Source organism: Seriola aureovittata, chromosome 9 (assembly GCF_021018895.1).
Source record: "Seriola aureovittata isolate HTS-2021-v1 ecotype China chromosome 9, ASM2101889v1, whole genome shotgun sequence".
In the NCBI taxonomy this organism is placed as follows: Eukaryota; Metazoa; Chordata; class Actinopteri; order Carangiformes; family Carangidae; genus Seriola; species Seriola aureovittata.
In genome coordinates, this window is record NC_079372.1 from 5837740 (window position 1) to 5857810 (window position 20071).

Consider the following 20071-nt stretch of genomic DNA (forward strand, 5'->3'; position numbering starts at 1 on the left):
AAAAAAGATTTGTTTAGATGACATGTCATGGACGTATCTCGCCACCAGGTCGCGATAAAACACTGACAAGCCGTCACTTCTCTGTGCAGCTGCATGTGGGCCTGCTGCCTCCAGATGTGAGGGGCGGGGAAAACAAAGATGAAGTGACTGACAGGTGTTTGAGCCAACGGTGAGCGCTGCCTACCCCCCCTAAAGCTCGGGGCGGGGCCAGAGAAGAAACCCTGCCTCTGAGTGGAGGCAACAGCAAAGAGCTTAATCAGGATCACACAACAATAATGAATGGAAACACGTCGTAGCCAAGAAAGTTGAGGAGCAACTAAAAGTTACAGTTGTTCGGGGTTTGAAAGTTGTCTCTGTCGCTGGGGGGGAATTTTTTGTAAGTAATGGATTGGCCAGGCAAATTAGAAAGTACTTTCCGGAAGAGAAAGTTGTACTTTTATTACTTTTGAGAATACGTTTTGAAGGGAAACTACAGTGGAAAACACTGTAAACCTAAACTCGTGAGTACGTGTAAATGGCATTTTGGGACAGTAACACGAGACTACTGCACTGTCAGCTGTTTATCTCGGTGTGGAGAAGTGGATTATTTGGATTCATCCGTTAATGAAATTGTTGGAATACTTTTTCTTTTTCTTTTTTTTTTAACTTGGATTATCATCACTGAAAGAAGCTGAGGGATTGCAAGGTTTTGAGGTTGACAAGGGGATCCAGTGCTGCTGCTGCTGCTGCTGCTGCTGGGGGAAAATGGGGAATATAGAAAGTGTGGACGGACAGTCGGAGATGAAGCATCACATCATGCCTCTGAAGGTGCCCATGCCTGACCCCACCGAGCTGGAGGAGAAATTTGCCATTGTTTTGGTAAGTTGTAATCATCTCAGTTTGGTTTCCAACTTTGAAATATGTTGAATTATGACACATTATGCAGATGGAGATTTCATTTCTTCTACCACTGTTGTTTTGACTCCATCTGTGAAACTGCCTCATAAACTGATATTCTCCATTCAAATTTCAAATAGTGCCAACATACACATTCCTGATGGTGGACGGTGTTGTTTCTGTCATTACAAAAAAAAAGTAGCTATACTTTTATTGTTGTGTCTCTAGATGAAAAGTCTGTGTGTATTTACACTTCTCGTCCATTATGAGCTGCTGATGTTTTAAATGAACCGATGTGTGCCGTCCCGCCCCTCATCCCCTGCCTGCTGTCCCCCCCCCTCTCCTGCGGTTCTTTTGTCTCCTCTAAAGTCAGACAACTCAGCGTTTGGCTGAAGTGGCAAACACTGAGCACAGCATGGTTGTGCCGTGAAAGGGTGGAGGTGGTGGTGGTGGAGGAGGTGGAGGTGGGGTGTGAAGGTTTTTGTTCTGCAGAGAAGAAAAGGACGTTACACTGTACATCCTTGACACGGCACGGCACATCACATCACAGCATTCTGCGTTTCGGTTTATTTAGAAAATGTTCTCGCCGCAGGCAAACCATCTGAAAACAACATTTTCTGAATTCCCCCAAAACTCCCACACCCGAAGAGTCCCACCTCCCCCTGCCTCTCTCCCTTCCTCCCTCCCTCCACATCGGGCTGGAGTTGAGCTGTCTGAGCGCTTTGTAATAATGAACACACAGTCAACACCCACTTTTACCATCTATCAACACAGTCAAGTGACTCTTCTGTCATCCTACGTTGAGGGGGCATTTCATTTATTGGCACATCACAAGAAGGGACTTTACAAATTGTCTCTTTTTTAGGAACAACAACGTGGACTTCAACTTACAATAACTTCTGTGTCAGGCTGTTATTGCTCATGTCAACCTAAGGGAGTGGGTGCTGGCGGAAATGATTAGCTAATTAACTAATAAACAGATTCTTAATTGGCAATGACGTTTATTTTCATAAGTGATTAATCCTTCAAGTCATACTTTAATGACAAATACAAAGCATTTTATCTGGTTCCAGCCATTCCAGTGTGATGATTTTTGTCTTTTTTGATAGTAAATGTAATATGTTTAGGTTTTGGGCTGTTGGCCAGACCAGACACAACTTTTAACGACATCACCTTGGGCTTTAGAAACTTATGGACGTTTTTGACTGTGTTCTGACCAATTTACCAAGAAAATAATTGTAAATGGACTTGAACTTATATAGTACTTTCTAGTCTTACAGACCACTCAAAGTGCTTTACAATACTTGCCACATTCCCCCATTCACTTACACAGTCGCACATCACACACATATGCACACACTAATGGAAAAGCCATCAGTGGCAACGTGGGGTTCAGTGTCTTTCCCAAGGATACTTCGACATGCGGCCTAGAGGAGCCGAACCACTGACCTTCTAATTAGTTACCTCCTGAGCCACAGCCGGCCCCATATTTGTCAGATCTAATAATGAAAAATAATTGTTAATCCCCTAAGATGGTTAAAGGGGACAGGGGAAAAAAACAAAACAAAGAACTTTTCTTCAAATGTATCTATTTCCCTGTTGGTAAGAATGACATTAAAGTTCTTCTTTGCCAGTATGTCATACTGGACAGGTGTGAGGAATCAAAAACTCTTGTTGTGGAAGAACCCAAATAATCCTCCACATTGTCCCCACACAATGTCTTGGTCTTTGGACATTCATGAGATGTAATGAATATGAAATGATCTGAAATTTACCTGTTGAAGGTCTTAGAAATAAATTAGGTTCATACAAGTATCAACAAGTGTGTTTTTGACTTCTGAAAGATTGACTTTTTGACTTGTTGGAATTGGAATGCTCTTATTAGCTTTCTTGCTGATGATCAATACCACTCTGGTGTTTGTAGGATAAACAACCAAGCAGCCAGTTAGCTTAGCACAAAGAGTAGAAACAGGGTGAAACAGCTAGCTTGGCTATGTCCAAATACTCCGCCTACCAGTCGATCTAAAGCTCACTAGCTAATGTGTTATATCTTGTTTGTTTAATCCGCGCAGAAGAGCGCAGAAACAGCAAGTTGTGGTTTCACAGGGTCACTGTCAGCAGCTGAGGCTTTTACACTTTGTTAACAGACACATATGAGAGTGGTATTCAGCTTCTAATCAACCCCTGGCAGGAAATCAGCCGAGTGTATGTCCCAAGTTAGATATAGTCGAACTCTTCCTTTAAAAGAGAGAAATCTGAAAATCACTTTTTGGTTAAACTGCCCTCGTCTGAACCCAGACCGTCACCTGTGGTAAGAAGTCACAAGTTCTTCTTTGGGTTCATTGGGGGTCACAAGCCACAGGAATCCACTGGCCTGCAGTGAAACAATAATATCAAGTGGATGTATTTTCAATGAAACGGTTACAACAGGATGCCAAAGTTCCCTCCGCACAGTGACTGAATGTAAATGGTAGAATATCCCTCATGTGATATTATTCACAAGACTTTTGTTTGAGTTGCGTATTTGACTAGTGTTTCCAGCCCTGCTCTGCTCCACACACATGCAAACAGAAAACAGAGAGCGCTCCAATCCAGACTCTGACTCTGTATTAAATAAGTTTTCACGTAGAGAATAGGCAACTTGTCTGTTTATTTATTCTATTTTTTGTCAAACAGTAGCATGAAGGTTTCTTACAGGTACTTATTTTGTGCTCCTTGCTCCACATTTCAACATCCAACCACACCCGGCCTTGATTTTCAGCTGTTTAAGACCTTAATTACAGTATAAAGCAGTAGAGAGCCAAGGTCCTCACAGCAGTTCTCAGATAGTCTCATTCTTGAGTACATTGTGGGCCCTCTGTGTTTCTGGAATAAAGCCATTATTTGCTTGCCAGAGCTATCAGCAGCTACAGAGTAAAGCTCTCATATGAAGAGACTCGCACAGCAAGAGGCCATTCAAGGCCTGCTTGTTGACTGCTGTGCTTACTCTCAGCCATTACGACAATTATACACTGTACTACACTGTACAGTAAGCGCTATTATGACAGCTCAAGTTGTGTCTCTTTCCTTCACTGCTTGAGTAAGTGGGTCCTTGTAAAGAGAAAGTTTAGATGACTGTAAGGTTTTTCCACGACTGATGGGTTAACCGTTCTAAAAAGATTTGTAGCCGTCACGTTTCCCTTTAAGAAAGACTGGAAATCATTTCATATCAACATTCACCCTGCCCAGAGACTGAAGCAGTCTGCAGTTGTTTGCCCTTAAACACACAACGTCAGTCCCTGTTATTATGTCCAGCCGTGCAGAGCAGATGATTTCTGTGCAAGAGGCAGTAGACTCAACATTTCAGTTGTGTTTCTGACTAGGAAAAAAAAAAGAAAAAGTTTTGAAGCTCTCTAACTCCACCCCGGCCTACCCCACAGTAGCTCCAGATTTCCTTTACTTTGTGGGAAAGAACAACATGCTTGTATATTTTAGTGTCCTTATCAGACAATGGTCCTCTCTCTGCCCCGCTTGCCCCTTGTTGTGAGATAAAGGTACATCAAAAGCTTCTGTCTGTGTGGTTGGAGCTCTTCAGGAAGACGAGGCCACGGCTTTGGTGTCTGGCAGTGGCTAAACTTCTGGGTGCTCCTTCCAAACTATCATATATGCCAAAAATAGTCAATGAGTTCACATTGCTTTTTCTCTCTGCTAAACTGAGCAGATCCTTTTTTTTTTCAGTATTTGTAAGCAGAGACATTAGTAGCCTAAACAAATGAAACACTCTCCATAAATAGATATTTTGAAATGGGTCATTTCCCCTCCTCTGGAGCACTGTGTTTCCTGCTTCATGATGGCATGCTGGTGTAAATGGATGTGTCTGCATCTGTGCGGCCGGACCGCTCTCGCTCTCTCTTTCTCAGACACAGCTCGCAGACGTCCCTCTGGAATGACAGCTGCCCATAATGATGTCATGGGTGCAGCAGCCTTCGCCAGTGTAGTAATATCCCTGGGCTAATGAATTTAACAGGACCGCTCTACTGTAGATGGCTGAAGCCAGTGGAAGAGGAGCGAGACCCCTGGGTTAGCTTTGACTACTTCATGCGGTCTGCTAATAAAATGCTTGGGTCAGGTTTAACCGGCAGCATGTGCTAAAAGCATCATATCACTTCTCCCATCTTTTTTTTTTTTTTTGTCTAGCATTGTCAGAAACAGCCTCAGCTCTATCTTTTGTGGTTGGAAACAGCTGCCTGGCATTTTCCTTTCTTCATTTTACACAGGAAATTGTATTGTAGCCAGTGGTCGTTGTGGTTGGTTTGCTTTACAGTAAGAACTGTGTTCCTGCAGGCAACTACTGGTGCGTAACATACAATTAGATATGCAGCTAGAGATATAGATCTACGTAGACCTCACAGGTAGATGAATGTAGATGCGCGACGTAGAATCCATACAAGTCATATCTATAAAAATATATCTTGGTCACTGGTTGCATTCTCCTGATAGTTTTTGGCTCTTTGTCCTTGGTAACTTTTACATATTCCTGGAAGTGGAACCTCTCATTCAGTCATCCAGTCAGAGTTTCTCCTACCTTCCCATTCCCTGAATTTACTCTCTCTCTCTCTGAGGGTCTGGCCCATGAGATAACCTTCTCCATATGACTCTGTCTTTATGGAAATGATGTGGAATGAGTGAGTGGCATTTTCAAAGGTGTACGTCTGGCCTGGGATCCTCTTTCAAAGTACCCGTGCACCAATCCACTGCTGGATTCCTGCGGTCTAGTCTAGGCTGAGGCCGCAGGAGAACTCAGAGAGGGAAAATTCTCTTTCAACTGGCGGCCTGCCACTGTTCTTGGTTGTAATGACTTTACCAGCATTTTTAAACAGCGCGCACATATTTAAGAGCTGTTACGGGAGCAGCATGGGATTATTTTCACCACTTGATTGCACTGGAAACCATCCTAACTGATTTGTCTGACTCTGCTCAACTCGCCCACATCTTTTATCCTCTGACATCAAGTTGCATCATGCGTAGATGTGGCCTGCCATCGCAGCTTTTCTTTTGAGGTTTCATTGTTCGAGAGGAAAAGTAGCACTTCAATGCTGGGAAAACTACAGATGGAGAAGTTTGCGTTGTTGACAATGTGACTCCACTGCCCTGTCTGACATCACTGTTTGTTGATGGCTGAAGTCTAAAGAAAGCTGCCGTGTCTGATAGATGCCACTCAAGTGGAACTAATGGAGTCAAGCTGTGCAATGTGTTTATTAGACGTAAATCATTTTTATTTGTTAAATGGTGGTTTCAGTTTATTTATGTGTCTAATACATCTACCACTCCCTTTCTCACACACATCATTCCTCTTTTCTAAAAAGAGAAAATGTGTTTGTTGCGTCACTTGGAGTTGGAGGAGTTGTGTACATCTGGCTCAGCCACCCACCACCGTGTCCCAGGAAGAGGGGGATTATGGGAGTTGAGTGCACACAGTTAACTTGGTTTTAGAGCAGCAGTGCAGGCTGGGGGGTTCAGCACAAGGCTGTCCACCTGGCTCTCTCCACCCTCGGGCAACAATTCCCCAATCTGGGCCGGGCTTTATGGCGAGTTTTACTGCTTCTCTACTTCTCTCCTTGCAGTTATTTTGGAAAGCAAAGGTCAAGTTAAAGACCATGACTGAACAGATAAAACATGTCCAGATTCAACATAGATTGTGTCTGAGATTTCTTCATGAGATCCAGCAGGGTGGTTGATTTTATTAAAAGGAATAGTACATACAACATTTTGGAAAATACTCTTATTTGCTTTCTTACCTCGAGTTAGATGAGAAAATCAATGTCACTGTTGTGTCTGTCCTGGAAATGTGAAGCTGCAGCCAGCAGCAGATGTAGCTTAGCTTGCCTGGCTCTGTAAAATGTAAAAAAAAAAAAAAAGAAAATCCACCCACCTGCAACGCTTAAGATCACCAATCAACACATTATTTCTCACTTGTTTGATTCATACAGAAACCAGTGTGTGAAAATAGCAAGTTATGTTTAGACAAGGCCAGGCTACCTGTTTCCCTCTGTTTCCAGACTTTGTGCTAAGCTAAGCTAACCCATTGCTGGCTATAGCTTCATATTTAGCTATTAAACATGAGAATGGTGCTGATTTTCTCATATAACTCTCAGCACCAAGCAAACAAGTGTATTACCCAAAATGCTGAACTATTCCTTTAAGCCAGACAGCCCTATAAGGCTTAAGAATAAGGTGTATTTGTCTTGTTTACTTTTCCAGATACTTGTATAGGAATAGATTTATTCTTTTTTTTTTTTGACTCTCCAGCCTCAGAAACAGCAACTAGTAAGACATAACTAGTTTGCTCACGTCACTAAAACGTTTGTGTATCTTGATGTGTTCATCTTTGCACAGAAACTGCATGTGTTTGCCATTTATATGCATATGTGAGTGTTTTTGGGGTATGTGCACGTGTGTGTGTGTGCATCTGTGCGTGTCAGTGGGGGTTTGCATGCTGCTCTAATGCAGCTGCACCAAGGCTGTAGGTTGGAGAAGTGGTTTCCTCCTCGATACAATGGGGACTCTGTCAGTCAGTGTTGTTTTAGAGAGGGGGCCTCATCCCCTGGTGCCTTTTGTGCCTCTGCACTGTTTTTACGTGGAGGCTCAGAGGAACTGCTGTAAGCTCATTTTGAGAGCCAGTGTATTATGGCTTGATGCTACTTATACACCATATACTGGTGACGTAATGTAATTATTTCCCTGGCCTTCCTTAAATGACAGACGGTAGTCTTTCTTCGTCTTGCCACCTCTCATTTCCTTTAATGCCTTTTCACAGTGACACTTCAACTGAATGAAGTCCTATTGAAAAAAAAAGGGGAATTTTTTAAAGACATGTGACTGGTAATCTGATTTGTGTGAATTTGGCATGTATTTACTTTTGTTTTTGGCTTTGGTTTTTGTTCCTTTTTATCATCACAATTTCTCCCTCTATCACAAACTTCCTCCAAGGAGATGAATCCTTGGAAAGTTCATTTGATTCATAATTTTTTATTTCTGTGCAGCTAAGGCTCAGATTTGTTGCCCTTTCTCTTTGGCCGACCTTCATCTTTTTAACTGGGCAGTGTGTCAAAAGGCCTGACCGGCATGAATTATTGAGGCATTCATGTACCTGCATTCCTGAGATTCCCTGTATATATCGTCTGCTGTCTGGGGCTTCCCTGGCCCCTGCACGGACGCACAGAGGAGAACAAACAGGATGTTCACCACACAGGAATGAACGAATACCTCTGATTCATGACCAATTGTCGTATTTATTTATAACTCAGTCCTAACCTCACTTGTATCTTTGTTTGTGGCGTCATTTCCTTGATACAGTATGTTCAAAAAACAAATAAATTGGACAGTAAAGTTGTCAGGTGGGATTGCTGGGATAGTTTTACGTCATTGTTGTTTTGAAACAGAGAAACTTCCTAGATAAGCTCATGTAAACAAGTGTGCATTTCGAGCTGGCTGACTTTTGAAGCTTTAGGATCATCTGGCTTCAGAGGGACCTTGAGCTCAGGACATTTTCATCTTTATCTCAGGCTGTGGCTGTTAGGCTTCAAAGACGTCTGTGATGATAATGGTCTCTAGCTTGAACCCAGCAATCACCGCTGTCAATTATTGCTATGTCACCGGGCAAATAAAAATATTAGCCAGTGGGTAGCGGGAGGTGGTTCTTGATTTGTCAACCGAAAATGGTATTTCACCAACTTCCTGTTGCTTTGACTGGCTGTGGAATGTCCGTTTGGTTGTGAGTTGTAAAGAAGGGACTGGAGGGAAAGTTATTTCTCTCAACAGAGTGACTCAGAGGTCACAGACTAGAAGATGTGAGTTCAGGGAGGCTGGAGGAGGGAAGGTAGCGGACCAGCATGAGGGCAGGAGGCTGAAAACCTCACACCACAGCTGTAAACTGTGTTTCCCTTAACTCCTGATTTAATGGGGATTTAGCACCCCATGATTTCAGCTGCAACGCCACTCAGGGAAAGTCTCAGCCATTAGAACGACTTTGAGTTTTGTCTGCTCTTATCTAATCTAATCCAAATCTAAAGCTGAACAATTCAAAAATAGTGACCAAAAATGATCAACAATTCAAAGATGAATCAACAAAAAGTAATTCTGACAACTGATTAATCGTTTAAGCAAAAATGCCACACATCCCCTGCTTTTCTGTTATATATCACTATAAATTAGTTAGTTAGTCGGTTAGTAAAAACCAACTTCAACTTGGAATTGTGATTTCCATTTGTCACTATATATTTTAATTCTGATACGTTATTGACAGATTTATCAATAATAAAATGATCTCTATTTCTAACCCTGATCTAAAACTATACCAACTGATATCAGTTTAGGAAGAGTTTAGTTTGTATAGAACATATAGAGATTTTCACCTTTATTTTTTCATGTTTAGAAAAACAGCAAACAATTTACACAATTGTTTTGCGGTCACTTGTCTGACTTGTTTTCACAGACTACAAGCTTCAGGTTTCTCCTGTGAAGAATGTGGTTTGTCCATTGACACTCTGTTTGCAAGTAAATGAGGTGGAAGTTCCTACCTGTTATGTTAACATCTTAATAAACAAGCTCTTTACTGAGCCTGTTTATGTTTGCTTTGTAAACAAGGTCCAGCATCAGGAGGAGCGGACAGGGAGGGCTACTGAAAACTTAACGTGACTCTTCCCTTTAAGAAAAACGTCTTCTCCTCACTGCTGTCCGTCCTTCCCACCTTCGGTCTCTGTCTTTGGGAGGGCTGGTAGCATCCACCTCCCGGTCTTCCAGCATCTTTGTGCAGGACTCATGCTTTGTTGTGATTGCCTGGTTCGGGTTACCTCACAAAAGAGCTGTAGGGTGATCGGATGTCTGCTCAGAGAAAGGGGGGCAGTGTTTTCTCACACTTTGCTCTGTCGCTTTTAATTCAGTTTAACTTGGAGCTGGAAAAGCTTGTATTCATTCATTCATTCATACACACATAAACACATTGTAGGAGTGGATACGTGTGGAGCACACACACACACACACACACACATGCTTGTATTACACATAACAGCCCCGGACCAAACCTAACATTACTCAAGGCAAGTTTTTGATTTCCTGAAGAGTTGAGGAAGTCCCTGCAGCCCGGTGACGACAACAGCTGAGTCTCTCATCCTGTCTCCTCTCATTGTGTTTCAGTACCAAGGAAAAGGAGGAATCCAAACAAAAGCCCTGACAGCCTCATTCATTAACAAAAAGCTAGTGTGATGTTTATTAGATGCTGTCATCGGCTGATTCACACTTACGTTTACCATAAATGACGTAATCCCATCAGGTCATCTGGTTTGACGAGCCCCACCTCATATACTCATAACCTACAGTCAGTCGTCGTGACATGTACAGTCTGACGGACAGACGTCAGAAGTCAGTTCTATATTTACCCTTCCTGTCTTTCTTAGCGTTTGTGAGGATGCAGGCAGTTATGTAGTGCTCTTCTCTTTTTTCTTTTTTTTTTTTTAACTATATGGAGCCGCCTCTGGCAGAGAAAGGACTGGTGCATCACTTTCCCCTCTGAAATATACTCAGTTAATATGCTTAAAGAAAACATAGTCATGCCAGGTCCCATAATCATTGTGTTTTCTTTGCCTCCTTGTTGGCTCCACTTCCTGACAGGGATCAGTGGCCTGGCTTTTTCTTCTTCAGACGGTGCGCTCTGTTGAAGAGTTACAGGTCTTATCTTTCCCTTCATTGGCTGGTGCAGTATTTTCTTATGTTACCGGATCACTGAAATTTTCTGAAATGTGTTGCTTTTTCATTTATGGCTGAAACAGAATATGTTGCGTTTACTTCACAAATACAGGACAATACATTTTCTCTGAGATTTTTAATTTATCTTTTTGTTATCGTGGACTCAGATCTAAATTTTCTCAACCATATTAGATACGTGGTGGAAACATCAACCTTTTATCCTCTGACAGGTGTAGCAAGAGTCACAGGATTCATTTCCACACAGGATCTGGAAAAGCTGATCCACTCTTTTTATTTTCAGTAACCTCGAATGGTTTTTGTTCAGGCTTTATCTGCTGAAGTCTGAACAAAAAGGCACAAAAAAGATTAAGATATATTATTATATATAAACTGGCAACTAAAAGGTCACAGAATTGATTTTAAAAATAATTCAAATTCCATTAACTTCAGTTTTATGTGTGTAGCACCAAATCACAACATACAGTACATTATCTCAACAAGTCCACTGATGAATTAGCGATACCATAATTAAAGTTTTTGTTGGTATAGTTTTAAAGGAATAGTTCGACGTTATGGGACATTTGCTGATTCACCTTGTTGAGTTTGATGAGAACATCAGTACATTAAATATGACGTTAAAAGCACCTACAGTAAGTCTAAGCACGACAGCAAATCAACATGTTTCCCAAAATGTTGAACTCCTCCTTAAATATTCAAATGTTTGACTTTTAATGTAGATTATTGCTTTTTGTTTATCTTTATCCAGTCTAATTTGAAAATTTTGAATGTGTTCTAAGTTCAGTGTACTGTCGTGTTGTGCTGCGTTGGTGTCTGTGACCCTTGATTATGTTGGCGGGACAGCTTCCATTAGAGGTTCTTTCCTCCAGGACCCCACCCTGATGAGCAGACTCTCAGACGGGTTGGGGGTAAAGGGGGCCGTCTGGGCCTCTGTGTCTGAACTGCCACAGGCTCTGTCCGGCATGGTTAGCTCTTCAGCCACCCACTCCTTCCCCTCTGAGCTGATGACAACTAAGTCTGGCCTGTGTAAACCTTTCAGAGTAGATAAAAAACACAGACTCTGGGCTTCCAACCCACTGATACAGCACAAAAGAGAGAGTCACACTCAATGCGTTTGCCTAGTCGGCCACTTTTAGGGTATTTCAGTCTGAAAATTAGATCTACATGGGATAAGACAAAGCACATTAGCTTTTTATACCTCCACGCGAGACACAGCCAGGGCCAGAGGCATTATGTTTTCAGGTTGTCTGTTCATCCAGCTTCCCCAGTTTTTGATCATCTGTACATATTTCAGGGTTTCATCCATTTCTTAAAAAATGTAACAGTCTCAAATCAAACAACGCAGTCACATCTTTACCTTAGAGGTCTGGCAGAATAAAAACCTGCTGCATGCCTGTTAGCAACTCAGGGAGTAAATTTGTCAATGCAGGATCCTCTACGAAAACAAACAGGCAGAGTAGTTTAGTTTGGAGTACGATGGTGTTATATCTCATCCTGACTGAAAGTGTGAAGCTGTGACAAAGATCAGCGAGGAAACATCCTGTCACTCTTTTCCATTTGTCTCTCTGGGAGCGTCCGGCTGGAGCTGCAGGTCATAAACTTAACTCAAGGCTAATTGTAAATCAGCTCAGATTAGGAAGCTGTCCCGCGGAGGGCAGATGGAATTGCCCTGTTGACTCTGAAGTCTGAAGTGACCATGAGCTCTCCAGCACCCCCCCCTCGGGTAGTGGGGGTCTGTGCGTGACTTCAGCGCTCCGCTAAGTCCCTGATGTCTCTTCTGGACTCTGCATGCCTCCTTAACCGGCAACCTGACCCCGTCAACTACTTTAACTGTTGAGTCTTTAAAACCTCACTCTTCCTTTGTCAATGGCTCAAATGTCTCTCTGTTTTAGAGTTTATACCCTGGTTTGGTCTGTGCTGCTCTACAACATCCTTTTCCATCTTAACGCTTGTCCCACTTTGCATTTCTATACTTTGAGCATAATACCTTCTTTTTTTCAGGTTATTTACCTGCTGCTCATCCTAGGACCACAACTAGTGACTATTCTCACCATCAGTTAATCTGACATTCATATTTTTGAGTAATCCTTTTCTCAGCACTCAAGGTTACATCATTGCTTGTTTTGTCCAAAACCCAAATGTATGAAATTTATAGTAACATAAAACAAATAAAAGCTAAAAATTCCCACGTTTAAGAGACTGAAACCAGTTAATCATTTTAAAATGATTAATCATTGAATCAGACTTAGTGTTGATTCATTTTCTATCAATCAACTATTCTCCAATCCTCTCCAATCTATCTATCTATCTATCTATCTATCTATCTATCTATCTATCTATCTATCTATCTATCTATCTATCTATCTATCTATCTATCTATCTATCTATCTATCTATCTATCTATCTATCTATCTATCTATCTATCTATCTATCTATCTATCTATCTATTTATATTGATCTTTTGAAAAGTTAAACAATATTAGAGTAGTAGACTGGGGTTTTCATTCTGTCTCCTCAGTAGCTTACTCTCTTGTCCTGGATCACAATGGAGGCCTAATGATCAGAGAGATAGTGGTGATAATGGAACCAGTCCATCTGGTTGTGCAGGGTACTGGTGTTGTGTTTTACTCAGATTCTGAGTCCACACAGCAGCACCAGGGGGCAAACACTGACCCTGCCCACCAGCCATTGTTAGCAATTTTCTATGAGGGAAAAAAAAAAAATAGCTCAAATGTCAAAGGATGGGAATGGCACAGCACCAAATCAAAACAAAGCTCCACATTCAGTCCTTTGTCGATCTAGTCTCAGGTCAAACAAGAAAGACCTTGCAGCAGGAGAGAGTACGTGGGGAACATGGAAACATAACAGGCACCAAACATTTTTAGCATTTCTGTAGTATTTTATCCCTAAAATGGTCCGGTCAATCCGAAACTATAAAGAGCCACAGCTCCTTCCCCTCCATAAAACGACTTCTTTTAGCGTCTTATAAACACAGGAAGTGCAAGATTGTATCACTGTGGGAGAAAGTGAAATGAAATTAGCTAAATTGGGTTACTTGGCTCAAATTACCCAAATCTAGTCAGAAAGGAAACATCCCCTCTGCTTTTTGCCTTGTCGCAGGAGAAACCTGGTCTCTATACCCCCGTGTTCATGTGAGCAATATCTTTTATACCTGTTTTTTTAAAGAGTTGTAGCTCCGCACACATCTGCACGCAGTCCCACCCGTATTTGTTTACAGTACCTGAGGCTCTAACTGACAGAGAGCAGAACATTATTAAACATCAAAGTCCTCGGTGTGTGTTCACGCCTTATAATGAATGATGAATGTTGATAGTCTATACAGTTCTTCACTTCTAATGAACTTTCTATAACTGAAATCGTTCTGAAATCCCTTAACTACTACTTTTTATCTTTACAAAATGGATGAACATCAGTATGTATGTGTGTATGTGTGTGTGTGTGTGTGTGTGTGTGTGTGTGTGTGTGTGTGTGTGTGTGTGTGTGCGTGTCTGGTCTGCATGTTTTCCAGTAATTCAGAATCAAATTACTACAGAAGGAGACCTTGCTCTTTGCCTGTTTGCTCCACAGTTCTACTTTCGTATGCATGACTGACCGAGAAAACAAAGGGAACTCAACTTTGGGCCCTGACAGATGCTGGAGCAGATATCTGGGCTTATTTTTTTCATTCACCATTCGGTTGTTTTGTTTCAAACCCAGGCCTATGGACCGTCATCTGGAGCTGTTTGGTTTTGTGGCAGTCGACTAATCAATAATCAATTTGACTAATTGTTTCAGCCCTACAGTGAACCCAAATGATTATTATTCATGGAATGCATTAATTTAATTAATAAGGAAATTGATATACTGTAATCAATTCTCTTTTTTGTTATGAGGGTCACTAACTGTCTTTATTTCTAATAAGAATTGTGTGTAGTGTCCAGCCCTTGCTAAGATACTGACAGACAGATCATTTATTAATTAATAATTCATCTTCGCCTATAGTACGACCTTTCTAGAGACTGTGTTGTAGGTAAAATCTCTACCGGGGCAAACGGAGGAGGAGAGAGCAGCTTGGGGGTCAGACAAGAGAGAAAAATTTACTACTATAAACTACTACTATAAACAAGACACATTCCTCCTGTAATTCTGGACATCTGGTATGCATGTTGCGTCTCTCCTCTCTCCTGCATGGGATTTCTAAAGCAGGTTAAATCAGTATGCTTTAGAAACCGTATGTACAGTCACATCTTGGCAGTGCTTTCCGCTGCAGTTATAGCCTGTTAAAGATTTGTCAGGCAGGTTTTTAAAGGGCTTTTTCCAGTTTAAGGTTGCTTTATTTGTTCCTGGGTGCATTTTGTAATTTGTCATCACAAAAATATTGCCATTTAACGTGAACTTACTCGCATGATTCATGACCGTGCTGACGGAGTGAGCAATGTGGTCCCGATGTGGAAAACTAATTTAAAAATAGTTGCATGCGATATTCCACCACTACCAGTCACTGGTTGTCATAGGAACAAGTATGTGTTATTTTCCATCTATCAAACACACCACCAGTGGCAAAATACCAGTGTGAACATCATGTCTGGCCTGGGACGGGTTAACAGGGCAGGGTGTTGCGTTTTAGACGGCAGGCAGAGTTATAGCTACAGGTCAAAAGTCAAGCTGACAGGCCGTTTGTGGCCGGGCTTATGGGGTACTGTTGATACGGGTGTAAATGAGGGTTCCCAGTGCAAACAATCCCTCATGTCTCTTCAAAGAGAAACGCTTAGGGGATCAGTTTCAGGGGCTGGCGAGCTCCCTCATATTGTTGCCCTTCCTAATTTTTAAGATTTCCATGTTAGCCCCTGTTTATAAGCTCTTGGCTTGGTCAAGGAAGTAATTAGTCAAAACCTTGTGTCATATACTTTTTTTTTTTTTTTTACAGTGGTCACAAGGACATAAAACGCTTCAGTGGATTGGTCTCCAAAAACAAATTAGAGCATTTAGGATTTAATTTGAGCCACAGTAAACTGGCTGCCTCAGGACACCTCATGCTGCGTTCAAGTGTTTTTATTGCAGGATTAGACGACAGGCCTGGTAATAGGCCCGTACTCTGATAGTGGCTTGTTGTGGTTAAAAGCAAAGTATTGCTTGAATGATAGTGAAGCTGTATAGTGCAGAGGAGATGCAGTTCATCTCCTGTGTCAGCCTGCAGGATGCTGAAAGTCAACACAGGAAGTGAGGTCATGGTGCAAGTCCCTAAAATTTTGTTCCCGTGGTTTCCCCTTGGCGCCAGAAGTCTATGAAATCCCAGTGACACACACTACTCTAAATCAACAGCTTCTATAAATAATCAAATAAACAGAAAAAAGGAAATATGTGGTTATAACTGAAACTAATGATAATGTTTTATATTTTCAGAATTCTATGAACCTGCCTCCAGACAAAGCGCGGCTCCTCAGACAGTATGACAATGAGAAGAAATGGGACCTGATCTGCGACCAGGTGCATTCATTAACTCCAATTCAATAATTGCCAAACCGGCACTGACAGTGTACACACACCTGCCCTTATAACTCACTCTGCACCAGCAACAATGACTTCAGCAAACACACATTATAATGCTGACTCTGTTATGTGTCCTCAGGAAAGGTTTCAGGTGAAGAATCCGCCTCACACCTACATCCAGAAGCTACGAGGATACTTAGACCCCGGAGTCACACGCAAGGTGGGACAGCACAAATGACCTTTATATCTTTAAGTTCACTTTAAAAGGGAACATCAAATTCTGTTTTTTAATCTATCTATCATTTATTGATGATTGTGTATCTTGCCTTTTAAATTGATATGTGGACTGATGGAATAGATGTATTGGACCATTTAGTTATTCCTTTTAGGATTTTAAGGTGTTAAGTATTAGGATGTAGGTATTGCAGTGACTGGGCCCAAACTCACAAGCGTCAGGGTGTCCCATTTTCACCCGTTACTATTATTATGTTTGTATAATTGTATTCTTTTTTATTTCTGATTTGTGTGAAATGAAATACAGTAAGTAAAATTAACTGATTTAAGAACCTGTCTTCTTAAGTTACACTTGCACATTGATAAATCTGCAGCAAAACTCTCTGCTTCCATTGTGTCTTACAGAAGTTTCGCAGGCGAGTGCAGGAATCCACAAAAGTCTTGAGGGAGCTGGAGATATCGCTGAGGACAAACCACATTGGGTAATCAATTCTAATCTCCCATTTTTCCGGCAAATTATACAGATCTACTTCTTGGTGCACGAAGCTTAATGAAACCAAATGATTATTTCCTCTTGTAAAGAACAGTCCTGTTTGGGATCCAGAGCTGTCTCTGGTGCCCTGATCTCCCCCATTGTTTTAACTTGCCAAGCTCTGCAGCTCCACTTCATAGAGCCGGTCCTCATAATGCCCAGATGGTAGCCATTGTGCTGCATCGTCCACTCCCCCATAGTGAGCAGGAAGCTTTGTTGTGTATGCCAGAGGGACAGGAAGGCTGGCTGACCAACACTGAACCCAGTGAAAAGCACAAAAACACACACAGGGATGCTTTTACTTTTACACATTTCTCTCTACTAAAGCAAACAACCGTTTGTATTACTTAGATATTCTTAGTCATAGAATTCAATACGATAGTTTACTATACGCCACTGTGCATGTGAACGCTATGTTCAGCCTTTCTAGCCTTTGCCCTCAGTGTTGCAGACATGAATTTTGACTTAATAACCTGATGTCACACAGATACTTTCATCTAAAAATGTGCTGCAGTGACTTGCCACTGAAAACCAAAAAGGAGCTTGTAAAAAGGCTTTGATTTTCCATAGCATCCACTGAGCTCCAAGAATAACTCATATTCTATTAGACTTCATCAAAAGGGTCTGATTCAATGCATTTCCCAGAAAGACTCACAGGCAAAGAAAAAAAAAAGGAGAGCTATTTTCAGAAGACTTTTGTGGGTGGGATTAAGTGTAACAGATGCTGGTTTATTGTGTGAGTCTGAATCCTGGGCCCATTCTGATGTGTTATTCCTGAGATTGCCAAGAAAATCTGAAATAGCAACTGGTTGGAGAGAAGTTAAGGGAGAGGTTGCAAGAGAGGAAGGAGTGAGGGGTCAGAGGCAAGGAGGGAGAAAGGGGAGAAATAGGCGGGGGGGGGGGGGGTGTTAGACAGGAAACTGATGATCAAGCCCGCCTTCTTGTCCACCCCCTCCTCCTCTTCCCTCCTGCACCCAACCTTACTGCTTTGTTCGCTTCCCTCTGTTCCTCCGCTCACCTCTCTTCCCTTTTCACCTCCCTCCTTCCCTCCGCTACTTTGAGACTCTTGATTGCTTTCCTGCCATTGGCCAGCAGCCTGTCATCATAAGCAGCACTTCAAGACTATTTTAAGAACCTTTTACCCCAATACTGTCCCCCTCCCTCCTGTAGTTCCCTGAAGAAGCAGGGAGGAGGTGAAGAGGGTCTGTGGGGGGAGGCAGACTAAATACTGTTGGCTGTCAGAGGTTCAACCTGAGCCCAGCTCCTCCAGCCTTATGCCCTCTACATTCTTTCTCTCATCGCAATGGGAATTCCTTTGTCTGGAGTTGTTTCTCTCTCCAGAAAACTTAAACGGGGAGGAAATCTGAAGCCTTGCTCTAGTTTTCTCTCCATTGCATTCTTGCCATTTTCTCTCAGTCATGGGAGGGGAGACCCCCTTCAGAGATGCATTCTTAACAGAGTACAGTGAAGTAGCACTAGAACTAACAATTATTGTCATTATCGATTAATCTGATAATAATTTTCTCAATTAATGGACTAATTGTTTGCTCTGTAAAACATCACATTGCAATTAAAAGTGCTGTTACAATATCCTAAAGCTTAAGGTGATGCCAATAAATGTTTAAATCAATAAAGCAAGTCACATTTGAGAACCCAGGGCCTTCGAGTCTTTGGTATTTTTGCTTGAAAGATTACGTAAATGATCAATTATCAAATGATTGATTCATTTCTAATCTAATCTTTGCAGCTCTACAGTGAAGCCCAGTAAGCATTTACACTGAGTAAGACAGAGTAGATATACAGTATATGGAGGTAAACATGCAGGACATAGACCCTAACCCTCTATATGAACATGCATATCTAAAATATTAATGCACATCCACCTGTCTACATAAACCTGTACACTTAAGTGTCTTCCATTGCACTCATCATATAGCCTTTTTTCAAAATAGCCAATAGCAGTCAATAATAGTCTCAATATTCTAAGTAAATATTTGTTTTCTATCCATTATTTCGGGAAGCAGCACACCTAATAAGACAAGTAAATGTTACTATTATATGACTGGAGTTGTTTTAGACCAGATTATTCCTCACACCAATCTCCATTTCCTCTGTGTGTGTGTGTGTGTGTGTGTGTGTCTCTTTCTCGTTCTCCTTTTTTAAAACCCAGTCGTAGAGGATCAGGGTGTGTTCTTGATTTCAGTGCCCTGCTAACCCCCTCTCTGTTCTCATGCGTCACAGGTGGGTCAGGGAGTTCCTCAATGATGAAAACAGAGGTCTTGATGTCCTGGTGGAGTACCTCTCCTTTGCCCAGTGTGCTGTCATGTGAGTACCTTTGCACACGTACATGTTATACACACACACACACACACACACACACACACACCACACACACACACACACACACACACACACACACACACACACACACACACACACACAAACACACACACCTCCTGACTGTAGCCAAAACCTTTCCTAAGGAACTGGGTTGGGCAGGGGATCCAGCTGCTGAGTTGACACATTATGTCCTGTGGAGCCTGTCATAAACTGCTTGTGCATCTAAAATGTGCTCTTGGCACATTGCATTCTTTGGATTTGTTCGTTTGCCGTGTTGCATACTTGGCAAACTGAATGTGTTTCTGAACAGATGCTATGTGATGTAGACTTGAGCTATACCTCGCCTGAACGGGTCAGGATCTCTGTGCTGAGCTTTATCGTGCAGCTTGATGACGGTTGTTGTGATAACCCCTGGCTCTTTACCAGGCTGCCTTGCTAACCTAACCTCCCCCATGCCTCTCATCTACACCCCTGTGCCTCTGTGTTGGCTTGTCTGTCTGTCTGTATGTGGCCCAGGTTGGATTTTGAGGGGCTGGAGAATGGGGAGGATGGCTTCTTGGACAAGGCTAAATCTTGGAGCAGGTCTATTGAGGATCTGCACCACACGGGCACCCAACCCTTCTGCAACACACTGGTGCGCTCTGCCCGCCAGTCTGTCCTCCGGTACGTATTGCTAAGCTAGCTTCCCCGCTATTACCTGTCCCTGTTATTGCCTCGCTCTGCTAAGCTTGAACGCTATAAACATGTATTAGCATGCAAATTGTCTTGGTGCTGTTTTGTTTTGATAAAAATGCCTGAATGGTTGATAAGTTACCGGTCCACTGACCTCTCTCCTGAACTCACGGCTCTGCAAATCTC

The 20071-nt window shown here is 42.1% G+C and overlaps 1 protein-coding gene across 5 annotated transcripts in view; it reads left to right on the forward strand.

Moving 5' to 3' along the window:
• Window positions 1–234: 234 nt before the first annotated feature.
• The window catches only part of fmnl3 (formin-like 3), a 33171-nt gene continuing 13334 nt past the window's right edge, over window positions 235–20071 (forward strand). For 4 of the 5 annotated variants that reach the window (XM_056384557.1, XM_056384556.1, XM_056384559.1 and 1 more), the window contains exons 1-6: window positions 235–858; window positions 16021–16104; window positions 16247–16327; window positions 16747–16823; window positions 19115–19198; window positions 19730–19876. In XM_056384557.1, coding sequence (XP_056240532.1) covers window positions 745–858; window positions 16021–16104; window positions 16247–16327; window positions 16747–16823; window positions 19115–19198; window positions 19730–19876 — 587 coding nt within the window. In that variant the 5' untranslated portion in view covers window positions 235–744. The remainder of the gene's footprint in view (window positions 859–16020; window positions 16105–16246; window positions 16328–16746; window positions 16824–19114; window positions 19199–19729; window positions 19877–20071) is intronic. The other variant, XM_056384560.1, reaches the window with a different exon arrangement.